At 41.7% G+C, this 22919-nt stretch overlaps 1 protein-coding gene across 2 annotated transcripts in view; it reads right to left on the reverse strand.

Moving 5' to 3' along the window:
• The window catches only part of ate1 (arginyltransferase 1), a 56197-nt gene that overhangs the window by 15646 nt on the left and 17632 nt on the right, over positions 1-22919 (reverse strand). For both annotated transcript variants that reach the window (XM_080507028.1, XM_080507029.1), the window contains exons 8-10: positions 19332-19364; positions 14220-14401; positions 8138-8237 (exon numbers count right to left, since the gene is read on the reverse strand). In XM_080507028.1, the coding sequence (XP_080363154.1) occupies positions 8138-8237; positions 14220-14401; positions 19332-19364 (315 nt within the window). The remainder of the gene's footprint in view (positions 1-8137; positions 8238-14219; positions 14402-19331; positions 19365-22919) is intronic.

Consider the following 22919-nt stretch of genomic DNA (forward strand, 5'->3'; position numbering starts at 1 on the left):
GGTGCCAAGCAGCGGCTGGCCTCAGACCATGCTGTAACCTGTTAATGATTTGTTAAAAACACAACCGTTGCAGGACAGAGAGGGGCCGGGGGCCACATGATGGGACATCGAAGAGAAATTATCAAAAAGTTTAAACAAATGTTTCTGCTGAGAGGTGCACTGTTGGTGGTCTCCTGTCGAGGTAAATCAAACAACACTGTTTCTGTCGAAAGAGTTCCAATTTAGGACAGGGGGAGGGGAGAGAGCTGGAAGGCTGAAAAAGGCCTTTGGCTTATAAATTTCACAGGGAGAGTGAAAATAGGACTAACTGAGTTTGATCCTATTTTGATAGGCACAGGCTTTAGAAAATGTGGAGTGCTGGAAGGTAGTCCTACTGGCTGAGCACAATAAAACCTTCTACAATCAAAGCCAATATTGCTTCATCTCAGGCAAAGACCACAGGCCAAAAACAAAACAAAAGCTAAAACAATACTACTATAAGCATGAATGTTTGGGTCGTCCATTCCACGACACCAGTGAGTGAAACTTTATACCACACCAACCAGCACTATCGTGACTCGCTGCATCCAAGCATGCAAATGACAACCGTAGAAATGAGATACCCGCAACTGCAAAAGCAGAGGAAAAAAGTGCTGCTGTGTTTTTATCTTGTATGGAATCGGATGAACGTTTTTGAAAAAAACTAATCCCTGTACTCTATGAATCCCTCATCCCAACCAGCATGGTGGCTGGGTTTTTAAACAGTTGCTGAAAGAAAACTTAAAACAAAAAGGAGAAAGAAACAGAGGCCGTGTCCAGACTTGTAGATTTTATGGTGCAAAAAGCAAAGCACTACTCAAAGAAAGTAAATAGAAGCTATGCATTTGGGGCAATATTTATGCCAGAAGCACAAAACAAATTAAAAGGGATATCAAAATCGCAGTCCCTTCAATTGAGAAAGCATCACCAAAAAGGCGCTGTGTACTGTAGCGTGGTACATAGGGGTGACGGCCCCCACTGGAAACTCCCACTTATGGATGCCTCAAATTCACTCCCTGTCACTCTCAATCTGCCCAGATGTTCAACAAGTGACGCACGAAATGCAAGGTCACCCGTGTACACAAAACATACAGTCCTACTGGGCCCCTTTAGTGAAAAAAACATCCATACAGAGAGCCCATAGCAGAAGCTTTGCGCCTTTTTAACATGTCAGGACCTGTTGTGGCGTACCTGGTGAGGACGGGGCTATTTCAAGGGGAATTCATCTCATTAATAGGGAACTCCGGTTATAGAGGATGTTGGAAAGTTTCTGAAAAATGAACATCGCTTTCTATTTAGTGCCAGCGAGATTGGATCCATTCATTTTAAACAACTGAAATAAAGAATATATTGTTATTCAACGCCCCAAGACGAAGGTCCGGTTAAGAGGCACTTTGTCAGGTCTAATCGATGTCATAAGAAGTAAACTCATGCAGCAGGTGACAGAAAAGCCCAAAGGCACACAGTGATTAAGGCAAACATTACCACATCACCATGAGGGGCCCGAGACCAAAATCACATTCTTTCATGGGGCGCCTGCTAACATACTCCTGCGCACAGTGGCTGACACCTGGATGGATTCATTTCAGGTCTGCTGAATTCAAAAAGCTGTGCCCGTGTGGAAAAGTGCTGGCTGTGGCAGAGTTGTAGAGCTGACCAGCTCTCAGTGTTTGTTGTTTGTGGGCGAGGAGGAGCTGGGTTGAAAGGGAACGGAGGTGCAGCTGCCGCGAAAGTCTCTTTAAAAACGTCAGTGAAGTACCGCCGGGGAAACGAATAACCCTTTTCATCTCGCCTCCTTTTCTCAATTGGCACACATTTTGTCACTCCTCCTTTTTCTCTCCATCTGTCCTCTTCCTCCTCTTTTCACTCATTTTACTCACTCTTGCTTTCTTTTTCTCTTTGGAAAATTTAATGGTTTCCTGGGCAAGGAGCGAGACATTCTTTCACTGTGAACAATAATAACAAGACTGAGAGCCACTTCATGCAACTCTCTCACTCCCACACCCAGAGGGTATAACCTGGTCTTCTGTATGGATGTGTATGTATGCCACACTTGAACAGTGCTCAAAATGTTGAAACCAGGTACTAGATTGGAGAAGCCAAGTGATTGATGATAACAAATGAGGCTTTCAAAGTCTGCTTATTCAGTACCTAAAAAGTAACTTAGGCCGACGAGTGTTCAGACATTCACACACCTCTGCAACGAAATGGAAAAGAAAACACAACACTGTGGCATGGATAGATATATTCTTTTGTTCTGGCAAAAATGAAAAGTGGAAATTCACGAAATGAGAGCCGATGAAAGCCAAATTCGTTTTGCAAGCTGTTGAAGCTGGATGAAGTTATTATGACAGGGCAAAGGAGTAAAAATAACAGAGGTGAGAAAAACCTGTGTGATGGTGTGCGAGTCAAACCACTTGTTTATTGCTTCACCAGGTAACACACAGCCATCACAATGCAGGCTTGAAATTGAGCACAGGTTCTCTGGATATCTATAAATACTTAAAGCTAACGGCAGCTGCAGAAACATAGCATGTTTTACAGAATATGCAGCTGCAGAGTTTTGTGGTATTGGACATTGGCAACACTGGATGTACAAGAAGAGTTTACATTCAACCATATCGTATAAAGCCCAGCTATGTCGGCCTAATATTGCCACACCGGAGTATTCTATTATTGAAAACTTAAGTCAATGTTGCTTAGATCCTCCAGAAAAACAACCACTGATATAAAAGAAATAATGCAGTAAAAAGATTGGTTTCATAAACTCCTCAGCAGCTGTGAAACTCTGCAAAAAATCTAACCCGTGATCAGACGACCGCTAATTGCTACGAACAAAAATACACCATCAGTTAAGTGTTCACTCAATCCACAAACGTTTTCTTGTCGACTCTCCCTCGGGGTTGTCCCACAGATGACATGAGGGTTGTTTTTTTTTCTAATACTACCAATCATGCATAACTCTGTGCATCCATCCGTCTTCCCATTATCCCGGTGTGGGTCACAGTGGCCACAGCCTAATCCGGCTAGCAGACAGGTTTTTCTCTGTGACAGTCACTTGATCTTCACAGGGCTAACATAAAGCCCACATTCACACCCACTGACCGTCAAGTCAACAACTAACTGGTCATGCATATTTTTGGCCTGTGGAAGATAGCCATATGAAGATGAGGCTAGATAGTTGAGATTGTTTGAATGTGTGCTAAATATAGGAAACGAGAAATACCTTGGAAGATTCGTGGATGTAGGCAAGGAGGAAACAAATATGGTTAGTGTTATAGAAAAATAGGTCAGATTTTCTATAACAGTTAGTGTAATGGTAAAGAAGGCAGGGGATGTTGGTGACATGGAGGCAGAAGCCACTGCAACCTCTGAAGGAATAAAATGCAAACTTAACACAAAAAACACCCCTGCATAGATTTGAATCCCCGGCCTTCTTGTTGTAGTGGTGATAACCATCACATCATCTTGACCTCTTAAAATACATTCACAGACCAAGAAAAATCTCAATCTAATTTTCATAAAATATTTTTTAGAATAATCACGAAAACTTTGTTTTTGGTTTCCAATCAATCATAAACAGAACACTGAATATTATTAATGTATTGTTTGGCCATCTGAGGTCTGTGTTTCATGCTGGTCAAGATGTACTTGGCAATACAAAATATTTAAACAGGGGTTCATTACTGACAAATCTTGTCTTAAATACAAATTTCCCATTTATTTGACTAACATCACAAAGGGAAGATAATTCATCTACTTTTAGCTTCTATACATAAGAGGCATCATAAAAAAAAAAAGTGGCAGAAGGGCCAAGACCTTTGGTCTCATTTAGCCCCCAACAGTTTCACCTTCTGCTCTCCACAGCTCAACATCAGAGAGCCTGGGAGGGCCAAAGGACCAGGGACAGAAGCCAGGGGCAGGATGTCACGTCAAATCCTGAACCCACAAGCCAAACCAGCAACACTCTGTGGGACCCTCCGTTCCAGCTTTGAGAACAAAGGAGAGGGGTCTGACACTGGCCAGGCAGCCCCCTGTTCCTGGCTGGACTCCAAGTCTTCTAGGGCACTTTAAGGCTGTTCTACAGGACCATGCTCAGCCTTTGGCAGAGCTCAGAAGTCTCAACCAATCTCGTATGGAACCGATGTCCCTGGCATACAGATTTGTGACCTGACAGAAAAGACTTTCCTGCCACCTGGGAATTCAGAGATACTCCAAAATGGAAACACAGACAAATGCAGCTTCACACAGCCAACTGGTTAAAAAAAAACAGTGCTGAATGAGGACATACAGGGACATGACAGAAAAGCTTAAACATGTCTTACCTATAATGTGTGAATGAACATTATATACAGCTGGTATAAAATCCTTTTAGCAATGCTGCTTGTGTTGGTTTCATAAATAATGCAGGTCTACAGCTCCAAAGAGAGAGAGAACTGTACGAGCCACTGTAAGAGATTCAATACAACACAAACTGGTTTTGGATCGTTTTAATATTCATCTCAGCCTACTGCATTAAGTGAGACATATCAAGCTGTCACTGACAGTGAGGCTATGCCATCGCTGATGTAAATAAATTTGCACCACAGCTTGAGGGTTAAAAAATTAATAATTAAGAGCAACTTATTGATAACATTTTGTTTTTTCAACCTCAGGTAGAACGTTCGATCATTTTAAAGTGTTGCTGGATACCAAAACCCTCAGTGTGTCTCAATCACATTCATAAACACTGTTATTATCCAAATGTAGCAATAACAAGTAGGATTGGCGGGAACAGACTGAGCGATGATGTGCAGTGAAATATGTTGGCAGTATTTTTTGTGCTTAAAACATCTCATATGCAACTCTTTTGATTTTATCTTCATCAAGTCTTTTTGTATTAATCCAAGAAGAGAAAACTATAGCATGCATTAACACTCAAATGGGAGAACAAAAACGTATTTAAGATCATCTACGTTCCCTGTGGACAATGTGAAGATGATTGGTACAGAGAGTTCTCAGAAGTTCACAAAGAGACAGTGGAGGTGGGGGTAGTGGGGTAAGGTGGGTAAAATGAAGAGAAAGTGGTGTTCAAGGGTTTGAGTGGTGTCCAGCAGGGTTCAAGTGCTGGTGTTTTGGTCTTTAAAGAGGCAAGAAGCTGTACAGAGATACAGAATCTCACAACCCCTCCAACACAATAATAGCAGAGTTTAGACGCTCCACATCTTAGAGAATTGAACAATTCCAAAACATGTCCTTGCATTAATTAATTACTTGGTCTCATATGCAAATCAGACAATGGTGCGAGATGCTGGGCATGTGCTAAGAGTACGTTTGAGCACGGGCGTCTTTCTATGGGATTGTGAGAGCCGAAAGGTGGGAACTGGGCAACCTTCTCACCCTTGTTCTGTGTTCCTGCCCAAGGGTAAAATAGGAAGAAATGGGGAGGTGGTGAACAAGAAACACACAAGAACAGATATGGGGGGTTGGGGTAGTAAATACCAACACAAGGAGGGGTTAGGTGCTGTGGTAACGGAGTTCTCAGACAAACACGGCGATCGGGATTCAACACACATACAAATAAACAGAACAAACACACTTGCATGCATTCCATACCCAGACTTCCAAACTGAGAGATTGTACAAAGCACCAAAGCAAGATGTAAATTGGATAAAAAGATGTGGCATTCTGCCATAATCCCCAACAAGACATCACTCTCCCATAGGAAAGAACAAGTTCTGGGAACATGAGTGAAATGACAAGAGAGGTAAAAGAATTGGTAGAGGAATGAGGAAAGAGAAGGGATGAATGGTAAATCTTGGCAAAACTGATCCAATTTTGGAAAGCCGGCTTATCTTTTTCCGTTCTTGTGAAGCTAAACATCTTTAAGTGGTGAGAAGGTGAGCGTGTCTGTGAAAAACCACACCAAATGTGATTTGTGAATGTGTTTAAAAGTTTTCCAGAGTACAAAACCACACTGTAAAATATGCATATATCTATGCATGTGGCACTTTTCTTGCTGCTGAGTTACAGCTGCCGTCACAAGAGTGACCTCTCTTTCAACCTTTAATGTCTTCAGCAGCCTTGTCCTCAATTCCCTGCATGAACCTCCGCAATATCCCGTCTTTTATCCTCGAACAGACTTCATGACTGAATCTGCACTGATGTTCACTCCATAGAATCAGCACACTGTACGAATCAGTTTTGTTTAATGGCTTTTTCTTCTGTCTTCTGTGTAGATTTGAATCCACGATGTGATCATGGTCATGATATATGAACACATTAAGATCTTGGGCAACATTTGCTTGAATCCTTGAGTTTGCAGGTGGTTTTGTAAATCTAAAATCATTTGAATATTGACCTCAAAATAAAATGATGCCTCGGTCGAATAAACAAAGAGCCCTCACAGAATCCTTTTTGCTCGATTCTTGTTCCTAATGAATAACAATGAATCTATTTTATCACCTGTTTGTGTTGGTTAACACAAAATTACTGCATAAATTATGTGACACAAAAGTTCTTCAATTGACAAATTGGTCATACTGTTGAAGTTTTGTGAGAACAGTAAGGATCATGTGAGTGTGAAGCTCCATTTCTTTGCTGGTGAAGTTTGAATTTTATAGATGTCATAAAGCGCATGGATGCTAAATCTCGTCAACAGTGACAGAAAAGGAATATAAGGCCGAACTGATGACTAAAGTAGAACAGATAAATACAGTTTAACATTAATATAACTTTATTGAATATTAACTATTTGGGGCATTGTAGTTTATTTGGGACGTGGCTCAGTGGTAGAGTGGGCCGTCCAATGCCCAAAGGGTTTGAGGTTCAAATCCCTCTATATCCAAGTCCTTATCACTGTGCCCTTGGGCACTTTACCCACGTTGCCTCGTACAAATGGCTTTGAATGGCGGATGAATGTTGGTGGTGGTCGAAGGGGCCGTAGGCGTGAATTGGCAGCCACGCCTCTGTCAGCATGCCCCAGGGCAGCTGTGGCTACAACGTAGCTTAGCACCACCGGTGTGACTGGTGTGAATGAATAATGGTTTCTGTGTGCGCTTTGAGTCACCTCAAAAAAAAAGCACTATATAAATCCAGGCCATTATTATTATTAGAAAGAATTCTAACACAGATGTATCAAGAAAAACAACCCACTTTGAAGACTAGCCTTTAAAGGTAAAGACTAGTTCAGGGGAGGATCATAGATGGAGGGAGAAAAGAGAAAAAAGTGTGTGGGAGAGAGATCAACACATTTCATGAACCAGACACACCCTGATGTGCCTATAAAAGAGATTAACAATGCATCTACAGTACACTACACACATGATGTGCAGTACAGGATAAACCTCCTCCGATGAAGAATGAGCCCGAACATCAATTGTTGGTCTTCCATCACTGTGACACTTTTGGATGCAGCTTCAGTAAAGTATAACCAAAAAAAGCATTAGAGAAGGACTTTATTAAGCTTAATACTGAAGAGTTTAGCTGAATTATAGGATAGGAAGAGAAAAACGCAAAGCTAAGTAGCCATCAGTTCACATCAGAGTCAGGAGAGTAGAGATGAGGAATCAATTTTTTATATTGCATAGAGGAATAATATGTACAGTAAAGAAGATTGGACCTAGAATAGAAAAAAATATAGTTTAGACTTACCGTGTTGGTACTACAATAAAAACTGGCTTTGTTGCACAATATTTTCGTCTGGAATTAATAGTGCGTTTCTATTCTATTCAATCAGTTCTTGATGACTGGGTGTTGTCTTTATATTTGGGGTTTGTATTGATCTCCCAGTGTTAAGGTGAATTATGCTTCACAACATCACAGAGACCCTTTACACTTACTGGTCATTGTATGGTGTTATGACCACAGGCTGAGGTCTGCAGGCTGCGATGCTCCGCACCGAGAAGCTCCAGTATTATTTTCTACCCACAGAACTTCTTTATAATGAAACAATACTTTTGGTTCATCAGCAACTATAAAAAACTACGGACTACTGAAAATGAAAGCTCAGATTTTTAAGCCATAAAATATGCCTTTTAATGGCTTCATGTGAAAGAGAACTTCAGAGCCAAAATAAAAAAAAATTAAAATTTTTTTAAAAAATATACATTTGTAATGTGTGTGATTACATAAAACGTACCTTATAGCGCATCTTGGGACAGGAGTGGATGTAAAAACCCATGTAATAGTAGGACAGCTTTGGGGACTGTTTCTGCAGCTGCCTGGTGAAAGCGATCTCCCTGTGATGGGAAAAACACACAAATGTACTTTTACAGACATGCAGAGACAGAACACTTAATGAATGTGCAGCACAGCAGAATATTACAAACAATAGACCATTACGAAAAGAATCACACGATTTTCCACTGAATTAATGAACGATTTAGAACGATCAACGTGTAGAGTATTATGTAAATGTCTGAAATACATGCTGCTATTCCATCATGCAATGTAAACAAAAAAGCATTTGATTGGCTCCATATTCACTCTGCAGCAAAATATAATAATGCCAATTACATATCCAAAGTCATTAGGAGTTGTTAGGGTATGAAGATGAATTAATAGCCCTGGGCCCTTAAGAGCCTGATTGTGTACTGGTAATGGCCAACATTACAAAGCTTAATTATGATTATACGAAGAGACGGACGAATTGGAGCCAGAATATCAATGCTTGGTTTGAGAAAACTGCTCTGAAACAACCTCCCTGACAAGTTACTTCAAAAACTGTACCTCAGGGAATTGGTGCCATTTGTTCCTTAAATATTAATTGTTCTTCTTTTTATTTACTTTTCATTGTTTTACGGTTAGAATGTTAAGTGAAAATCTAATTCTTGTCAGCACCACAAATACAGGTCAATATGTGTTTTCATAGGCTATTGTCTGGAGAGAAGTAAATGGCATATAATGAAATCCACTGGAACGAAGCACGTTTGCATATCAACCTGCACAGAGTGCCAGCTGCTGCTAGTGGCACTGCTAGCCACACTAAGACCAAATTGACATAATTCACCCACAGACGCTGTGATGACATCCAATCAGCAAAGATAACCGTAGCTCACGATGACAATGAACTCATGATTTATGCTGCCAGTCAATTTTGTTGAGGCTTCAGGTAGTTAATGGAACATATTTGACCTGAATGCACTGAGCAAAGTGCCTTGTATTTCACTGGCATTAAATAACCAATATGCTATTGTGAAGTAGTGATTGAAAGTTCCAAAAAGGCTCCTAAATACAATTTTTAGGAGACAGTGATCAAGATATCATTTATCACAAATTGTGTAATGTTTTCAAATGTTTTTTTGAGACTAGTTGACACCTAAATAAATTATTTGCGTAGCAGAGAGAAAAATTAAAAACACAAAGCTTCCTTGATTCTTACTCTGAAAGCTGTGACTACCGAAAACTTTTGCACAGCATTTTTCTAAATAGAATAACAACTACTGCAGACAAGTAGCTTATTACTTCAAAGTGGCTATAAAAATAAATTAAAGTGAAACTAATTAAAGAGTTATTGAGAAAACAGCGCACAATACTTCAAATTCTAATACTTAAGTTTACACAAACTGACTTCAAACGTGTTTCCCTTACTGTTTAGTGCATCAAGAGCACATGAAAGACTGTAGTAAGAAGTAAAATTGGGACCAGCAGCTCTGACTAGAGCAGTGCCCAAGCTGAGGAAGTAAACACCCACTTTCAAAAAGGCTGCTTTTCTTGGTCTCATGTCATTACACAAAAACAACTGCCTTCACTCGATCACCATTGAGCCCTGGGGCAGAAAAGGAGGTAGAGAAAAAGGAGAGTGAGAGTGTGTAAAATAAAGATTTAGAACTGGGAGGATTTATACACCTTCTTCAAATACAGTAAATGTCTTTGCTGCTTTATTTGTCTCCCAATGGCTTCTTCCTTAATTGCATCCTTTTAGTGAAAGCCTATTTTCCCTTTCCTTCTGCAGTTTCCTTTGCTATTCCATAACTAAATTCCAGCTCCTTTTTTCCCTCCTGTTTTGTTTCACTCTTCCTTCCACAACTCTGTTTCTCTCGCCTAAATGAAGGGGGAGAATTCCCTTTCTTACAAAACTTAGGAGACAGAGAATGAGGCCTTGAAATAAAATAGATGCACTGGAAAATAAGGAACGGGACAAAGCAGGCCAAGTAGAGGGGGAGAGACAGGGGGAGAGACAGAGAGCAGGAGGAGAATATAAAGGAGGAGGATCAAGAAAGAGAAAGGGACAGAGAAGAGCGGCTGCTAGAGCGAGGTGCTAGAAGGTCACCCGCTTGCTGCCAGGTTCCTGGGTTCCCATCCCCTCACCACAAAAGGGCCCGGCAGGCCTGAATTGGGGGAGGGGGGGTCAATAGAGGCGAGAGGCCCATTCACAAACCCCCCCCCTACTCACTTGAGGCCTTCACACCCCCACCTCCAATCCAATGGCAGCAGCTTGAGCCCGCCATTATCCCCTCTTCAGCCATCTGACACTCCAGCACAAGCCAATTATCAAGCCCTCTGCTCCAGCACAGCTTCCTTCATACTGATGTGTGTGAACACACACACACACACACACACACACACACACACACACACACACACACACACACACACACACACACACACACACACACACACACACACACACACACACACACACACACACACACACACACACACACACACACACACACACACACACACACACACACACACACACACACACACACACACCCATAATGATGCATACCACAAGGTGCTTACTGCAGCTTTGCGTGGATGTGGAAACTTTTCATTACCAAACACTTGCGAGACCTTTTTTTGATTAGCCAGATGCAACATCCAGAGTGACCCGCTATTTAACTTCAACAGCAAATGTTTGGAGAGTGTGTATTAGAAAAATATATAAACAGGGATATCCTAAATCATTACAGACAGTTCAGTGGGAAAAATCCAATGACTCAGTATTGGCAATGACCCATTTCCAAAACTTGTTTATTGGCTCCAGCACAGCAGGACTCATTGACTAAACTGTAGCTACGATTCCTAAAAATATGCAAACAAATGAGTGGGAACATTGTATTTATTCAAGCACAGGTATTGCTAGAAATTCTACATCAAAACCATTTGGAAAACCTACTAAACCTGCAGCTTATAGTTGAAAATATGTGCATTCTTGTACCTTATCAATCTTCTAAGTATATCAAAATACATTGAATATGTATCTGTGAATGGTGAATATTTTGGTTCAGGGTCATTTGCACCACAACATAAGGGCATTCCCATAAGAAAGTGTTGGACACCAGCTGTGTTTTCTACACACAGCACCTCAAGCACTTCATTATCTGCCTCTTTTCTTCTCCTCCTCTTTGGGTCCTCCTAGCCTGTGGCTACTGCTGCAAGGAATTCCTCAACATCTCCCTCTTCTGTTTGCTCGGCACAATCACACTGTGAACATATGCTCTTGAAATCATCAAAAAAAAAAAAAGGGAATGTCTTGGGAAGTTAATCGTTTTGTCTGTTTTCTACACTCATAAACAATTTTCATTTGGATAATTACAGCCTTTCATTATAAATAAAAGAAAAACTTCTGACTTCCTTTTTTGAGACATGGAAGTTTGATTTCATGACTTATAAGCTCAAATTATTAACAAAAATGGATTCTATATTTTAGTTTCTGTGTAAATATGGATGAAGATTCATTCTTCGAAATGTTTCTGTGTTGTCTTGCCTGCAAGTTTAGAATCCGAACTCTAATGCAGTATTTTTCTTTCCTTTTTTAAAAAGGCTGTTCCTCAAAAAATGGCTCCCAAAGAGGCAATTGAGTGAAAGGTTCCTTCATTCTTTCCTTCAATGAGCAGTAAGGTTCTCTACATCTGTGATGTTTTTGAAGTTCTGCAGTGCACTTGAACATGAACTCCAGCTGTGTTTGCCGCGTCGAAGGAGCAGCGCCTAATGAAATTGAGATTTGCATGAAAGCATTGCGTGAAAGGAGGGGTGATGTGGGCCCACATGCAGTCCGCGCTACAAGTTTCAGCCAGACTCAGTCGGGCCAAGCAGACTAAGGAGTGTCCAAACCTGATCAAAGGCCTGGACTCTGATGTCTGTGAACAAGTGGGAGCATTTCAGTTCTGCTGGCTCGCTTCTTCAAGGCCTTCTTCACACATAAGCACACAGCGCACACTTTGTGTTACTCTTGGAGTCCGACTGACAAAATAATAAGTGACGAGGGACTGTGTGCTCAGGATGGCCGAGTTGTTCCTGCTGCATGAGTGTGGCCTGTCTGTGCCGACCGCTGGGCTGATTTAATGCGTGATTACACGTACACACATGAATAAACACTCACTACTCACACTGGTGCACCTGTAGAGGCCAACTTTAAAGCACAGATCACCCCGGCCTCCCACATCTGTGCAGAAATATTTTTAAAAGCCTTTCTCACATTATTGGGTTACACTATACAGGAAACACCAGATATGTGTGCCTGTAGCATACGTGTGTTCTCCTGTTTCATCTTGGAAAAAGGAAACTGTCGTCAGTCGAACCTCAAAAAGAGCTCTGCCTCAACCAATCAAGTGTGAACAAAGAGGTATTTCTCCTGACCTAAGGTATTGTGGCATTTACATTATAATATACAGTTCCAGAGATAAAAAGCAAGAATCAGGGCCAGAGCAGGTTAACAGAAGGCCAAATGTGAACAAATGGAAATGAGGGTGAACAGATATGTAACCAGCGGGTAGACGCAAACTTATGTCTTTCGTGAGCTTATTTTGAGACAGGCTGCAATATAATGACTCAATGTGGACAGTTTTAATGGGCCTCTGAATCACAGTTTTCAAAGGATCACAAAGCTGTTGGCTTAGAGTGCACCCCTTTGGATCCCAGGAAGCCACAGCACTTATAGCACTGATACGTGATGTAACTCAAATCACTTGCTCACTCATAAATATCAGCAGGATCAGTACCTGCTTCTATCATATTCAGCCTGAGGTCCGACAAACTGTTTTAGGCAAGTTAAGAAATCAACACAACTGTTTGCTACATCAACCCAGCAACCATACCGGTTGCTCAAATCGTCTGCATCTCATTTCAGTTCCAGGGCCACATGCACTGCACCAGTATGACGATAGCAGCTTATATGTCACTAACACAATTCTAAATGTTTACAGTAAATTCAGACCAAAGGGATAATTACATCCTTAAGGTTTTCACAGATATTGCACATTTCACAAAACCAATTGTGAACCACCAGAATATTCTGTTAAAGTTACTTGTTAACTTCTTATTTTTTTTAGCATTTTTGATCAAACATGCTCTTTGCCACAGTAAATATACTAATGTTGGTGAAGCGTATTGCCTCTCATGCTGCATGATTTAAGTATCCCCCGATATGTTAATTTTTATAAACTGACCCTCATCGTATGGACGCTAATGCAAATGTAGTTTGGCAAAATAGAAGCTAATGTTCACTGTTGAACCTTGCTGCGATCAGATGTTTCGTTCTTGGTTTATGGTGCGTTACAATTGCTCACCTTCCTAAAACAGTGCTCCCCACAGTGAAAATTAGAAATAGCAGGGACTTTTTCAAGAAAATGGGAGCAATTGCTTTCATTGTAATTGTAGTGGAAACCCACTTTGCAATGTCATCCAGTTTTTATTTGTAGGCTGTATGTATTGATGCCCCTGGGTTAAATTTCTGAACTGTCATAATTTAAACCAAAACAGATTTAGTGCAACATTCTTTTTGAAAAACAATTCGATGTACTTTTATTGAGTGAATCTTCAGTAAGCCAAGATCAGTGAGGTGCGAACAATACCATTTATACCAAATTTAATTCAGCTGCATGTTCATGACCAACAACATATTGTAAAGTATTTTGGAGCCGTGAAACATCGTCAATTTTAATGGAAGAACATTTCTTTTGCTCATCATTAGTAAATACATCAACAGGGTCAAACCAGCTACTTTATCTTTAAAGTGTTGAGGTAAACTGTATAGTTAATCCTCAGCTCACATCCATGCCAAACAACAGGGGGTTGTCCAAGGGGATTGTGGAATGAATTACAGCACTTACCACTGTACATTTGAAAGAAAATATGCTGGACTGATTCAGAAAAGGGATTGATTGCAGAAGTATGAAAGAAAGCAACAAAAATATAAAACATGAGCCATCTTCCTGATACGCCTTAGTTTCTATCTAACTATAAATTGGCATAAATCAGCCTGAGAAACTAACCTGAGAGCAGAGTAGGACCCCAAAGACAGCGAGGCAAAGTCGGGGTGGTAGTACAGGTAGACGGAGGACACGCAGGTAGGCAGAATATCAATCACTCCCACCGCCACAATGCGTCCATCCAGCCAGTACTGCTGGTGAAAGGAGCCGTAACCCATCTCAGGCCCATCAGGAGAATGTTCAGCCTGAGGAAAGGCAAAGGCAGAGAAAATGGTAGAACACGGTGGTCTCTGGGCAAAACAATAGTAGCACTCTTGTGTTTCATATGTGAGGCATATTAGTCACAGTGGAATGAGAAGATTTTATTAATAGGACTATTTCAATGGCCTCATCAGCTTTTTCAGTCTTCAACATAACACACACCTGTATGATGGCGTCTTATAACCAAAGCACTTTCCCTGCCAGGGCCCACGCATTATGTGTGGGGGTGTACAGTAGCTTTGCATTCAGCCTGCTAATGGCTCCCAAATGTGGAGTGAAAGCAGGAGCAGGGTGGGGTTGAGGGCTGAGGGGTGGGGGGTGGACAGGCCACAAGAACACTCCAGGAGAGCACTTTTTAATAAAAGACACTGCATGAACAAAATCCATTTAACCAGGCAGCGGTGGAGGGTAGCCAAGCTTTCTCCTATATGTCTGTGCCTCCTCTCTCCATGTGGCAAAGAAGAATGTGAGTATAGGTGTGAGCTCACATGCTGGAGTCTGCGCCATTAATAAAACTGTTATGGTTTTGACACACACTCATCGAGGGATCTGCATGCTGGGCGTTTCAATGAAGTCACTTCACTGCTTTTATCACAGAGGCTTTAGGCTGGAGGTTAAAAGTCATATTAAGTCAGCCTGTGAGATTGTGTGTGTGTGCGTGTGCGTGTGCGTGTGTGTGTGTGTGTGTGTGTGTGTCGTCGTCGTTGCACTACGTAACAGGATCCTACCCTTCTCTGACACTCATCTGGACACAGTTAGGCGGCGCAGACGTTGCTCGTTATCACAACACTGAGGGAGCTGGCTCACTAATCCAGTGCACCACCGGGCCCGCACTCCAACCAAATTAAACCTGACCAAACAGAAATGAGGCACAGACACATATGCACACACTCCCTGCAGTTACAGTTCTGTGACCCCACATGGCTGACAGTTTCCTGGTAATAAAAATAAAGTCACATCCCTCTAAGTGAAGCTCTTGGGCACTCACGTCTGATTACCTGTCCGACACAATGAATACCAAGGTCCATTTACTTTCGTGGGTAATATGTGTGAGTATTTTGTGAGTGATAAATCTAAATACCTAAATGCTTTTCCAAATCCCAGAGGCAAATAAAGTATTTCTATTCTATTCTATTTTATTCTTTGATGAGGGTCTATTAAGTATTATTCATATTGATTGATTGGCAGGTAGGAAAAGAGTCAAGCATGACAACTAAAAATTAGTTCATATTTGTAGGTCAGTTGCAGAGTTTGAAGGGTGATAGGAACCACATCTGGATCAAGACGTGCACTTTATGTGTGTGTCGTCGGCCGGAGGAACTGTCTGTCTGCATAAAGCAGGCGGCCTGTTATTTCTTGGCACCAGTTCCCCACCGAAACACTGGAGGCTTTGTCAGAGGCCCCCGTGCTCTGTCATTTAGAGGTTGTAAGTAAAAGGAAAGAGCGTGAGGTGATTTTTCTTGCCCCACCATGAGCGTACGGGCTTGAGCGCAATTATGTGACGCTGACTGCCAGGGCGAGAGAAGTAATGGTCGTGTTGAGTTTGTTTGTTTGTTTATATGCTTGTAGAGTGTTCAAGGCCAATCTTGTCCGACTCGACTTGTGTGCCACCTCAGACGGCAGTTTAATGGATGTGTCCTTGCCACTGTGACAACAATCTAAACATTCCCTGGAACATTTCACCCCCCCAGTGCTTCCCCAGCAGCCCCAAATCGCTCTCATATGGCCTGAATACACGGCACTGTGAGCAGAATACTTTATTAGGGAGGGATACGTTTACTGCGCATTTGTTTCAAGATATTAAATAACATCACAACGGTAGAATAAAGTAAAATCCTGAGCACAAGAGAGTAGAAATGTGTCAATTTGAGGCTTCATCATTCTGAATAAGTAAAAAATAAAAAAACAATCAGTGAATTACATCAATGATGTTCTGCACTGCTGATATGCTTTCACCTTTAACATGAAAATCTTAATATTTATTGTTGTATGTATCAATATTTGGTGTGCGAACACTGAACAGCTACAACATTATAACCATAAATAGGTGAATAACGCATGCTTTTTTTATCACAACACCTGTTACGAGGTGTGATATACAAGGCTGCAAATAAACACTTTGTGCTTCAAGTCGTGTTAAAAGCAGGAAAAAGAGAAGCATAAGCGTTTAACAGGAGACAGGTTAAGATACTACAGCTCTTGCGAGGTACTCCCTGTCGGCAGATGTCAGAATGTATCAAAAGAAGTTGAAAAATGGAAAGTCAGTCAACAAGAATCCAGGTCTTGGAGATTGGGGATGAAGGCTCACCCTTGTTGTCTTCACTAACAGACAAACTCAATTTGCAGCAGAATTTGAAGTTGGCGCTGATATAAAGGTGTCAGGATACCCCAGTGCATGACAGTTTAGTGCCTGAAACCTACATAGCCACGTGCGCAATCTTACATTAAGAAAGGTGGTCATAATTTTATGTCTGACTGTGGAAGGCATCATTGTATGAAACACAAATCCAGGTGTGACTCGTTGAGTAGGAGCACATTTTGAGTTGCTTTGAGTTGATTTCACCTTTCGAATATAATCAACGAATAATGCGAGATTTTAGGAGAAGACCGAGTTTTGTACACCCTACATCATTTCAACATTAATACTGAAATTTTATTTCCTTGTGTTTATTTGATCTCGCCATTATTCATTGGTGACTGTAAACAGATACAGAACACGCTAAAAGAGATCTGCGGTGTCCCATGTTTAAAGCAGATTTATTACATAGAAATCATACACATTAAAAAAATTATTCATAGCCATTGTATATCTGAAGCCCCGTGCTGACCTACTCCCTCAGTGATGTGAAGACACAGCTGATAAACTTTGTCCTTTTACTCACAAAAGTGCTTTACAGTCAATATTAAGCTACTGGCCTTTCTGTTGACCCCCCAGAGCCGTGGCATATACTGTATAATACAGACTATTACCATCTACGACTGCCAAATGTCAGCTGGTGCATTCAGTGCTGAAAAGTCTTTCTTTCCTTATGTAATGTGACCTCTCTCTACCTCTGGGTGGTTGAAAGACTGAGGAGCAAAGCATATAGATGGGAGTTTTTCAGAGTGGTCGCTGATTGGCTGACTAATTGTCCAACACCCTGGTTAATGAGTGTTTGCCTCTTTGTTGGACACATTGGGGGAAACTAAAGAAAAACACCTGCCTGGCTGCTGTTCATCATGTGTGGAGGCACTGATGTGCCACTGTTACTCAGAGACCACAAATGTGTTTCCATTTTTGTTTCTATGTGTAAATGTATCAGAAAAAAACAAGTAAACAGTGGCAGCTGACGTTAATTACCTCCAAGTTTGAACATGAAACCTCTGTAATTTTGGTGGAATCGAACACGGTAACAAACAAATCAGACACCCTGGGTCTTAATTAACTGCAGTTGAATTTATAAGCAGACTGCATACACATATATATATAAATACACACTTACATGTGGGCTGAAGAACCACACAGTTTGAACGTCCATGTGGTGTGTGTGTGTGTGTGTGTGTGTGTGTGCGTGTGCGTGTGCGTGTGCGTGTGTGTATTTTAATAGCACCCTGATTGGAGACAGATGAGGCCAACACGCAGAGGTAGCGCCGAAAATCGTGCATAATAATTCAGAAATGGAGATCACTTTGAGAGAGAATAGACGACAGAGAGGGAGATCAAAGAAATAAATAAAAAAAATATGCTGCACAAGTGGAGGCTGGATGAAAAGAGCTGGCCGCCTTGACCAGCCAGAGACGATGGGATGTTGAACATGTGAGGCAGTGTGCCACGGTCCCTGCGTGCGCAAGCATGTGTGTGCAAAGCTGTGTAATTCGGTGTGCCTGGCCGCCAGCCTTGACGAGGTGATAAAAGCTTGTTTCCTATAAACACTAACGATGTTCATTAGTGAGGACCTACGGGGGCCCACAGGGCAAAACAAAGTCACTGTGTTTGTGTCAGTCAGGCGGTGTGTGCTCCTGGACCCCAATCCTATTAAAGTGGCAGTTATAAGTACCCATCCTGGGTCTAATTGCTGGTGTAATTGTCCTGACCCAACAGGTCCAATGGTGTTTCTGAAGGGTACAGCTCAGGCATACAGAGTGCTCAGTGATGCCTGGCTGCACCTCCACCTCACTCAGAAGACCATGGAGAAAACAACTGATTAACCGTGAATCTTTTCCAGCTCTTACCAATATCCTTCGTGTAAGATCATCAACAAATAACTTTTTGTTCCAGTAAGTTATTTAAAAATATGTCAAAGGATAGTATCACATTTTCCAGGGAGCCTAAATAATTGTTTTTTTCTTTAATAGGCCAGTAACCATCTGCTTGATCCAAAATCGATGCCCACGAAACCGCCTCATCAGCTAGTCTTCTGTACCACACCGCACAAAGTGAAAGGCAATGGTATGGTCTACTCTGTTGAAGCCATAGGGGAGGACTGCTATGAAAGCCTTATGTTCAACACAGTTGCGAACTAGCGATGCAATCTGGATACCACATTTTACTGTTTTCCGTTCCGCAACACTGCCTTTTATTCAGACGGTGAAATTAAAAACCCTCCGATATGAAACAAAACCCGCCTGCCCGAATCCCTTAACCCCACTAAATCTGGTGCAAAGACTCTCGGAAAGACAAGGGTAGATGGGTAGGTATGTGTAGCACCAGAATGAAAAGCATGTATTCATCTCTTATAGAGATGTTTAAATAATATCTAAATACTGATACCATGGGCATTTATGAAAACGTTACCATCATGTCTATGACAGTGATTGTAGCAGGGAGACTGTCTCTTGGTGGGGGAAAGTCCTTCCAGGAAAGAAATCGGAATGTAAAGAGACATTAAAAATAGTTTCTTATTAAACTGTCAACAGTCCAAAGGAAATACATACCTCGAGTGGTGAATCACAGAGAAATCTCCGGAACTGTGAAGGGAAGGAAAGAGGGAGGAGAAACACAGAGAAAAATAGTTAGTTCTCTGGGTCACAAACTCTTTGAAAAAGACATAAATGAAAACCATTTGCTGTCCAAGATGGTTTATCCCTCCCCGTTTTCTTCTTGCTCAGGTGTCAAATATCAAATGCAGCCCTCCATTTACAGAGGGGCATAAAAAGGAAGAGCGTATTTACACAAATGAAAACACTTACCCTATCAACTGAAGCTTACAGTCTTGGGAGGACACAATGACAGCTCAAATAAGCAGTGTTGCCAATGTCAAAATAGTCCACCCTCAACACAAGGTAAAATGCAAACCAGATAACTATTGGGAGGGTGGGGGGCATTAGATGTGTGGAAAAAAGGAAATTTTCCTTCATTCTATTCACTATATTTCTTTCCCAACACCAGAGTCGAGAGCGGCATTTGCAGTGGAGCTGACCCGGAAGGAAGCGGGAAGAAACGTTGCAGTTCCACCATGAGGGAAAAAGCCATTTTCATAATGAGAACCAGAGCGACCACGGTGACGGACAGCTTTTGGTTTGCTCAGTTTGTTTCAGCCTCATAAACAGCACAAGTTTCGAGTTCACATTTCACAAAGACGTGCGGCAGCTGGATCATTCAATCGATGACATGTATGTTCAACACAGACTCTACTGAGCGAAGCACAGATTTAAATCAGAACAGAAAGGGAGCACAGAGACTTTATTAAACAATAATTTGATAGATGTGATTCGATTTTGAAAATAGGAGGTTACAAGAAGACATTTCTTTGCACTAATTCCCATTGGTCATTTATCCATTTTCTATTTGTCTGTTCTCATTCAGAGCCGGATGTAAATATGGTTTGAAATACTAACAGACTCTTGAAGAAAACAGTAATTGACTTGTATTGAAATAATAACATTTGCTAAACTATGTTGGCAAACTAATTTAAGTCTCCTCCTCCAACATTCACTGTTATGGTCTAAAGACTGATGGACGAAGCCAAACCCAAAGAGGAAAAAGCTGCTTGAAGGTTTGCCTCCTAAAATCCACCCAACCTTTATACTACTTTCTACAACTTAGGGTCGCTGGGGACTGGAGGGTATTTCAGCTGATGGTAAAAATGAAGGCTGGACAGGCCACCAATTCATCACAGGGCAAAGGAGAAGGCTGTGCATGTCCTCCCTGTGCCCACATGGGGGTTCTCTGGGCACAACAAACTTCACACAGAAAGACCCAGACATGAACTAAGGGTGTGTTGCTGAGAGTTCTGGCCATTACACCACAGTGCAGTCTTCCTCTTGACATTTCATTTTCATGTCAACCCTCTTATGTCTTTTCTCTTTATTGCAACACAGATTCTCTGGGAGTTACAGGAAATTCCACAAAAGCACATGGACATCTTCTGTCAGTTAGCATATGCACAGCAGCGTGATGACTGCTGAAGGCATTGCTTCACAAGGTGGGGCAGTCCTGGCTTAGGTGCAAGTCCAATATCCTGCCAAGTGTGAAGAGTGGGTGCCTTTCTAGTGTGTGTGTGTGTGTGTGTGTGTGTGTGTGTGTGTGTGTGTGTGTGTGTGTGTGTGTGTGTGTGTGTGTGTGTGTGTGTGTGTGTGTGTGTGTGTGTGTGTGTGTGTGTGTGTGTGTGTGTGTGTGTGTGTCGACAAAACAACAAGCTGTCATCTCATCTGTCCTTTCCATTTCCCTCTTTCTCTCAACTTCACTGCAGTTTTCACTACCTTTAAAAGCCACCTACTAACCAATCTGATCCTATCAGAAAAGTGACTAATCCCATAAAACCTTTGTGAATTCACTCTTACAAAGTAATACAATCAGTTAAAGATGGGTAATGGTCAATATGTGCCGCACAACCACATAAAGATCTAACAAACCGCCCATCGAGGTTTGGCGTGGTGATGGATAAAGTTACAACAAATGCAATAATTAAATCTCATCCTACAAAAGCTTTATCCCACTTTAAACGTTCACCTTCTTCTCTGAAGCAACAGCTCTGTAAGTTCCTGAGCTTCCATTTACCCATAAAAGTTCATCTTTCTATCTTAATCAATTCATCAACCATTGAGAATTACAGGGGGCACAAGTTAATTCCAGCTCAATATGGATGAAGGGACTTTAAAAAGGTTTTACCACTTTAGAACATGCAATTTCCACACAGAAAGGCCCCAAAACCGCTTCAACCAAGGATGATCTCGTGAAGCAAGTGTACTTGCCACTATCCCATGTGTGTAGCCTCCATACAGGAAGGGAAATATGAAACTTTATTTACAAGGAACTTTTCATACAGAAAGAAAATGTAGCACAAAAAGCTTTACGTGTTAAAAACAAAACCCCTTCTATCCTCCCACAGACCACCCCTCAATCTCCATCCCTTCATCTCATGTAATTATAAATAAGAACAATGGCAATTAAAGCTACATACAGCATTGAACAGGTCCTCGCACACATACGCACGTCGGAACGTGGTGCATGTTGAGATTTGGTGCACGTCAGAGTGCGATGGAAATGTGGAAATGTGTAACGATAGTGCATTAAATTGTCAAAAATGTCAGATTCCTGATACCACAAGCTGCTGCTATGGGTGTGACTGGACATTAGCATGCGGATGTGATCAGGGTAGCACTGTGATGACACATGGGAAGTGTCAGGCAGACTGCGGCAATTCAAACAGCAAATACCTGACATGTATTCAGAATTTAAACAAACTTTCTACGCAGAAGAATGTGTTCACACTTTCCATGACTAGTGTGGAAACTGGCATTGCCAGATCTGTTGAGTCGACAATGATCTTTGCTTGTCGAATGCTTGTCAAGTTCCCCCACCTGAGTAATCGTGCCAGTAAAGGGTAATTTTCCACTCCTGCTTCTGCAGTGACTACTGCTCTGCCAGTCGACAAATTACCAACAGCAAAGCCTCCCAATGCGCAGCACTGCTGGAGGGCACAAATGAAACTTTTGTTTAAAACTCACAAAATACCTAAATGGTTTACCAACAGAACAACAGCTGCACTTATTAGATGACATCATTTATAGAGGACAAGCAGCAACACTGTGCGTGCGTGCATGGGTATTTTTAAAACTGACTTAGGGGGATAATGCTGTATTATTTGACAGGGATAATATATAGGATTAAACTTACATGGATTAGAGCCACTTATTACATCTAAATGGATATTTGGATGTGTGTGTCAGTATTTAACACCTTCTTCCCTTCTTCTACCATCAAATGCGTCGGCCCTGCTTGGAAGGGTGAGGTCACTCCGCTGGAGTTCACCAGGGTTGAAATCCCCCCCCCCCCTCCCCCCACTGGTAAACAACAGATCACAATGCCAACACAAATGCTGCACATGAAGGCAGCACTGGGTTTGTTAACAGAAGAAGGATTACGATTGCAGCTACTGCTCCCCCTCTATGTCTGATAAAACAGCCACCTTTATTCGAGCCCTGTACTTTCCAGTGTCCTCATGCACAACAACACATGGAGTCCATCACTTCCTCCCCAACTCTCCCTTTCTTATAGTAAACTGTCGTCTGTGTACGATT

The sequence above is a fragment of the Blennius ocellaris genome (genome assembly GCF_963422515.1).
Source record: "Blennius ocellaris genome assembly, chromosome: 13".
In the NCBI taxonomy this organism is placed as follows: Eukaryota; Metazoa; Chordata; class Actinopteri; order Blenniiformes; family Blenniidae; genus Blennius; species Blennius ocellaris.